The sequence below is a fragment of the Oncorhynchus nerka genome, unplaced genomic scaffold (genome assembly GCF_034236695.1).
Source record: "Oncorhynchus nerka isolate Pitt River unplaced genomic scaffold, Oner_Uvic_2.0 unplaced_scaffold_1445, whole genome shotgun sequence".
Taxonomy (NCBI): Eukaryota; Metazoa; Chordata; class Actinopteri; order Salmoniformes; family Salmonidae; genus Oncorhynchus; species Oncorhynchus nerka.
In genome coordinates this window covers 73,724-80,951 of record NW_027039871.1, presented here as the reverse complement: position 1 = coordinate 80,951, position 7,228 = coordinate 73,724, and the positions used below count along the sequence as shown (strand labels likewise).

The window sequence follows — 7,228 nt, the reverse complement described above, 5'->3', positions numbered from 1 at the left end:
CAAAACTAATACAAAACAACAAAACGAACCGTGAAGCTATTATGGCTAGTACATAAAGGCAACTAACATAGACTAACATAGACTAAGAACCCACAAAATACCCAAGGAATATGGCTACCTAAAAATGGTCCCCAATCAGAGACAACCATAAACAGCTGCCTCTGATTGAGAACCAATCTATGCAACCATACACATATAAACACCTAGACTTTCCAAAACCCCTAGACATAAAAAAACCCTAGACAATACAAAAACTAAACAAACCACCCTCGTCACACCCTGGCCTAACCAAAATAATAATGAAAACAAAGAAACTAAGGTCAGTGCGTGACAGACATTACAGTAGAACATCATTAACATCACAGCCAATTACTAACAAGTTATTAAACCAATCAATAAAAAAACATGTACACTAATTTATCATCAGGGTTTTTGTAAGTGATTCCAAAAATGTTTAGAGAGAGAAATAAAAACAGATTTACTCAGCTCCATGGAGACCCGATGTCACATGTGCTCCCTCTCCGGCCTCTAGGTCACCAGGCTGCTCGTTATGGTGCGCACCATCAGACTCACCTGGACTCCATCACTTTCCCGATTACCTTCCCTATACGTATATGTCACTCCCTTTGGTTCCTTTCACCAGGGGTCATTGTTTCTGTTTCTGTTTTATGTCTGCACGTTGTTCGTGTTGTTTATTTTGTATCATGTCGTGTTTATTTATTAAAACACTCACTCCCTAAACTTAATTGCCGACTCTCAGCGCACATCGTTACAGTAGAAAACACTCTAATCAAATGTTCCTTGAATTCCACTTTTTTTGTTAAGGAGAAAACAAACAATTTTAGAATAGGGTTGTAATGTAAAAAAAAATTGAAAACATTCAAGGGGTGTGAATAACTTCTGAATGCACTGTATCTGTTTTACAGTTTAGAAATGAAGACACCTTATGTATCTAGTCCCCCCATTTGAACAATTCATAAGTATTTGGACAACTTCAGCAATCAAACAGCAATCAAACAGGCAAAACGTCAGTAGAGAGACAAAGTGGAGTCGCAATTCAACTGTTCAGACACGAGACGTATGAGGCAGGGTCTCCAGACTATCACGGACGTGCTACCTGTCCCAGACCTGCTGTTTTCAACTCTCTAGAGACAGCAGGAGAGGTAGAGATACTCTCAATGATCAGCTATGAAACGCCAACTGTCATTTACTCTTGAGGTGCTGACTTGTTGCACCCTCGACAACTACTGTGATTATTATTATTTGACCATGCTGGTCATTTATGAACATTTGAACATCTTGGCCATGTTCTGTTATAATCTCCAACCGGCACAGCCAAAAGAGGACTGGCCACCCCTCATAGCCTGATTCCTCTCTAGGTTTCTTCCTAGGTTATGGCCTTTCTTAGGAGTTTTTCCTAGTCACCGTGCTTCTACACCTGCATTGCTTGCTGTTTGGGGTTTTAGGCTGAGTTTCTGTACAGCACTTTGAGATATCAGCTGATGTAAGAAGGGCTATATAAATACATTTGATTTGAACAGTGTTAAGAAATGAATTCCACTTATGAATCAAGTCCCCCCTCCCCCATTTTGAAGAAGTCATAAGTATTTGGACAACTTCACTTGTAGTGTATTAAAGGTAGTAACCTTTTAAATGTAATGTTCAGTTAAATGATGTATGTAGATATTGTTTCCCTTACCCTGTAAGCAGTCTATGAACTGCTCTAATGAGTGACTGCAACAATCCCTCACCTAACGTTTTAGGGGGAGAGCAATTCTTTGAGGTCATAATTTCTCATCATTGTACCGACAGCCCATTGAATATCACCGTAGAATAGGCATAAAATGCATCCTCCAATTGCAACATCTGCCTATGACAAAGCACAGGTCTTTTGTCTCAAGAAAAATGTATATTTTTAATGCCGTCGCAGACAGTTAGGCATGCCTCATTTCAAAATAGGCCATCACTGTCAATGGTGATGATAATTCTTCACGTTTTTCAGGTGAAATGTTGTAACTGCATGTCACGGTTTTCTTCCCGGGAAGGAGAGGCGGACAGAAACGCAGCGTGGTTAGGGTTAAACATCTTTAATCAAGACGAATACCGAGAAAACACTACAAATATACAAAACAATAAATGTGAAAACCGAAACAGTTCTGTGTGGTGAAACAAACACAGACACGGAAACAACCACCTACAAAACCCAACACAAAACAGGCTACCTAAATATGGTTCCCAATCAGAGACAATGACTAACACCTGCCTCTGATTGAGAACCATATCAGGCCAAACACAGAAACAGACAAACTAGACATCCAACATAGAATTCCCACTCAGATCACACCCTGACCAAACAAAACATAGAAACATACAAAGAAAACTATGGTCAGGGTGTGACACTGCATGCCAATCATTTGATGTCAATCTGTTTCATGGGAATATGCATATAGATCTTCTTGAATTATTATATTTACTTAGTGTTTTGTTTTCGTGGAATTTTGTGGTAATTAACTATAATTAATTTAGAATTGATTAGAATAACATTTCCAGACATATTTTTACTCGTTATATTCTCCCCCGCACTATGACGGTACTACATCCCTGTACACTCTAAAAATTAGAGGTTCAACAAGGGTTCTTCTAAGATCCTCTAAGTTCTTTCAAGAACATCAGGGTTTTTGGCACCGAAAATGGCCCCCAAAAGGTTCTTCCAAGAACCCCATAGGAGGTGGGATTCACCGAGGAACCTCCTTTGGTTGGTGGGAGTTCTTGCTGGAACCTAACTGTCCAAATGAAACATATGGATTTTAATTTAAAAGGACAGTAGGTGCAGCCACTTAACAGAAAAATGTAAAGATCTCCTCAGTTTAAGGTAAGGTTTGTCCCATGTATGATCAAAATTGATATTGTTTTATGATGATACCATCTATCTTTTCATATTCGTACAAATATTTCTAAAACCGAGATTGGACACAATTCAATGGATATGAATCAACAGAGGTAAGAATATCTATGCTATAATAATTATGTTGAAGGCTAGATGTATTAGGTGCAGATGAATGAGCTGCTCACTTTTGTGTCTGCATTTGAAGGTATCAGGAGGAATATAAAGGTATGTCTATTGGTATGTTATGCAGATCACATTTACCATCCTCCTCCATTAAATATTCAATGAATATCCCATAGGCAATGAGGTAAACTCACAGCAGAGGCCAAAGTCCAATGGGTATATCCTGTGGCGTGTTGATGTTAATGTGTTGACTATTTAAAAATGGTGAGAGCCCTCAATGGGGCTGCCCATGACAAAACAGGCCTCCCCATCCAAATCAATGAATATACTGCACATACTGAAAACAATCCCTGCCCAATGGGCACAGACGTCAATTCAATGTCTACTCCATGTTGTTTCAAAAGAAAAAAAGCTGATTCAACAAGTTTGTGCCCAGTGGGTTTAAAGCTCTGCAGAAAAACTGTTTTTAAACTGGGCTTTTTTCTCCAGCATTTTGGACATGCCCCCTTCATTTAAAGAGAGTCATACGTTTTTGGAAAACTTCACTTGTAGTGTATTAAAGGTATTAACCCTTTAAATGTAATGTTCAGTTAAATTATATATTTAGATATTGGTTCCCTTACCCTGTAATCAGTCTATGAACTGCTCTAATGAGTGACTGCAATCCACACTTTGGTTTTCTTAGTCACTGCCAACAGACAAGAATGCTATCATTTTCAGACAAACACATTACTTCCTTCAGCACACTACTACAACAGTGTGACTGTTTTGGAATAAAATGTTCAATATATTTCCTTTAACATCCTCTGTGTTGTTTGCTTATTGTTTAAACATTGATTCATTCTGGGTCGTTTTGAGAACTTATGTGTCATCAGGTAGTACTGGAATGTCTACCAATATCCTGTCCATCTTTATGTGATAAATTACACTGGTCACTGTTCAAAACATTTATAAAGTATTAAGAAAGTCTGAATAGTCCTCACTTTTATATTAGGGACTGCAAAACTACTTGACTAATGATTAGTACATGGTTTATAAGTTAATTCATGAAACATCTTCTGGATGATCTTATGAATCACTATTACAGATTATAAAAGTTGTTTATAAATGTGTGAATTACTAACTTACTAAAACAAATGTGAAAGTAATGATACATGAATGATTAATAAACTATTGACTTATTTACTAATCTATTATACATTCTTTATTACAAAGTGTTATTATAAAGTCTTACTAATCTCTATATTCATTCTGACTCCACAGCGTCTGAGAGAGCTGTTCTAGTGTGACCCCTGACATGGCAGCAGTGATGTAATGAGAGTGGTGGTAGTGAGAGAAGTGGTAGTGAGAGAAGTGGTAGTGTTCATACCCAGTATGTTGAGGTTAAAGTGTCTGCTGTGGTTTCCTGAGCTGTTGTGTTGAATCATTAGTGGATAGAGTAGTTATTTATACATGTGATAATACCTAACTGACTAACATTTAACAAATGTGGAAGTAATGATTAATAAATGCTGAGCAAACTGTAAATTCCTTACAAATGGTTTATTACTGAATGCTATTATAAAGTGCATATTCTTATATTTGACCATCAACTATTTACACAATACACCATACAGTTTTACCCCCTAGTAAAACTGACTATCCTACCGATCCTCGATTTCGGCGATGTCATCTACAAAATGGCTTCCAACACTCTACTCAGCAAACTGGATGCAGTCTATCATAGTGCCATCCGTTTTGTCACCAAAGCACCTTATACCACCCACCACTGCGACTTGTATGCTCTAGTCGGCTGGCCCTCGCTACATATTCGTCGCCAGACCCACTGGCTCCAGGTCATCTACAAGTCCATGCTAGGTAAAGCTCCGCCTTATCTCAGTTCACTGGTCACGATGGCAACACCCATCCGTAGCACACGCTCCAGCAGGTGTATCTCACTGATCATCCCTAAAGCCAACACCTCATTTGGCCGCCTTTCGTTCCAGTACTCTGCTGCCTGTGACTGGAATGAACTGCAAAAATCGCTGAAGTTGGAGACTTTTATCTCCCTCACCAACTTCAAACATCAGCTATCCGAGCAGCTAACCGATCGCTGCAGCTGTACATAGTCTATTGGTAAATAGCCCACCCATTTTCACCTACCTCATCCCCATACTGTTTTTATACTGTTTTTTTTTAAATTTTATTTATTTATTTATTTACTTTTCTGCTCTTTTGCACACCAATATCTCTACCTGTACATGACCATCTGATCTTTTATCACCCCAGTGTTAATCTGCAATATTGTAATTATTCGCCTACCTCCTCATGCCTTTTGCACACATTGTATATAGACTCCCCTTTTTTCTCTACTGTGTTATTGACTTGTTAATTGTTTACTCCATGTGTAACTCTGTGTTGTCTGTTCACACTGCTATGCTTTATCTTGGCCAGGTCGCAGTTGCAAATGAGAACTTGTTCTCAACTAGCCTACCTGGTTAAATAAAGGTGAAATAAATAAAAATAAAAAAATAAAAAATACTTGGATGTCATCTGATATCATGCATATTGTACATTTAAATTTTACTGCACTTGTTGAAGTGAGCCACTAGACACTAGAAGGGCAATTCCAGTCTTCGGTGGCCTGATTGGTGTCACACTTTTCCCCCATCCCTAGCTATCACATGTACTATGAAAACATTTGTACTACGAACGCCTTAAGTTCAGAGTTAAAATATGTTTAGCTGTCACTTTGAACCATGGATAAAAGAAAGCATAAATGATTGGATTAATTAAGGAATTAACAAATGCCAGAAAGCCGATGATAACTGATAATAAATTGTCAATTACAAAAGTAAAAAAGAAAACAAATAGAAATGAAATAGTTGAAAACAACAATAGAAAGAGTTTTTGTTGCTTTTCTCTCAGACTTATTTGCCCGTATAGTTTTAACACCAGACACATTGGCAGACTCTTTTGAAAAAACATTTCTGGCCTGTGATCTGGCCACCACAAAGATTTTCACATAAAGTGTTATAATAACAGAACACGGGACAACCATTGTAATTACAAGATCAATTATATTACCCCAGGTTATTCCTTCAACAATAAAACATTCTTTCAAACACCTACCGGGTACCAGTACATTGACAAAGTTTTTTATAATAGCAGCACGGTATATGATACAACAACACCAGGTAATGGATATACAACACATCATTCTTGTTGTGGTTATTTTAGAGTGGTACAATAAGGGATCACACACAGCAACATAGCGGTCAATAGATATCAAGACCAAATTGCCAAGCGATAAAGAAGTACATAAAAAAGTAATGTAGATCTGAAACACACAGAAATATTCTCCAAAATCCCAGCATGATTCCATTAATGCTACAGTCACTACTGGTATCACAATCAGTCCCACCAGGAGATCTGACACAGCCAGAGAGAAGATGAGCAGGTTGGTTGTAGTGTGGAGCTGCTTGAAGTGAGAGATGGAGATGATTACCAGTATGTTCAAAAATACTGTAACTGCTGAAATCAATGAGAAGAAGATGTACAGTGTTATGTAGATAGATGTCGATAGCAAAGCCTTTCCGCATGAAGAGTTTCCGTCTTGAAAACAGTATTGAACATCTTCATATTTCTCCATTTGTAACAAATGCTGAGGTCCTGCTGCTCCTGCATGGTTCTGTGTGTGTGACCTTCTCAGGTCCGCCTTTTGACTAACTCTGAGCTCTGCCTCTCTATTTATCCCTGAGCTACTGACACTCCCCTCCCAGGAGCCTCTCTGTGCACATCCACATCAACACACACTAACAAACGGTTAGATAAACAAATAATTTGTGAAAGCATGATGTATGACAGGATTGGATGTTGGTGTGCCCAGCTGGCCTGTCATTCAGCCTTACTGATAGTCAGAGATGATAGAAAAGGTACATTTACTCAACTGAGCATTTTAATATGGAAAATATAGTATTGGTGAGGTCACTCAAAGGCTATTTTACATGGGAAACTGTGTAAGAATAAATGTTTGGGCGATGTCAGAGCTCATTTTGGACCATAAGCCACAAACTCAGGAAACATGATGGCACGCCACAAGTCAGCTGGTCAGTGTTTATAGGAAGGTTGACAGTAGGGAAGTTGATGAGATAGTATAAGTTAATGGTGTACATGCTAATAGCAAATCAAAATAGTGGCATTCCATAGGAACATTCCATAGACTATAAAAATGTCGAT

General features: G+C 38.2%; 1 protein-coding gene across 1 annotated transcript; it reads right to left on the bottom strand.

The window, feature by feature from the left end:
• Positions 1–5,745: 5,745 nt before the first annotated feature.
• LOC135568619 (trace amine-associated receptor 13c-like) lies at positions 5,746–6,696 on the bottom strand. The gene has a single exon (XM_065015425.1). It carries the CDS (start codon positions 6,639–6,641, stop codon positions 5,832–5,834), a length of 810 nt encoding a protein of 269 aa, XP_064871497.1. The 5' UTR covers positions 6,642–6,696; the 3' UTR covers positions 5,746–5,831.
• Between the last annotated feature and the right edge of the window lie 532 nt (positions 6,697–7,228).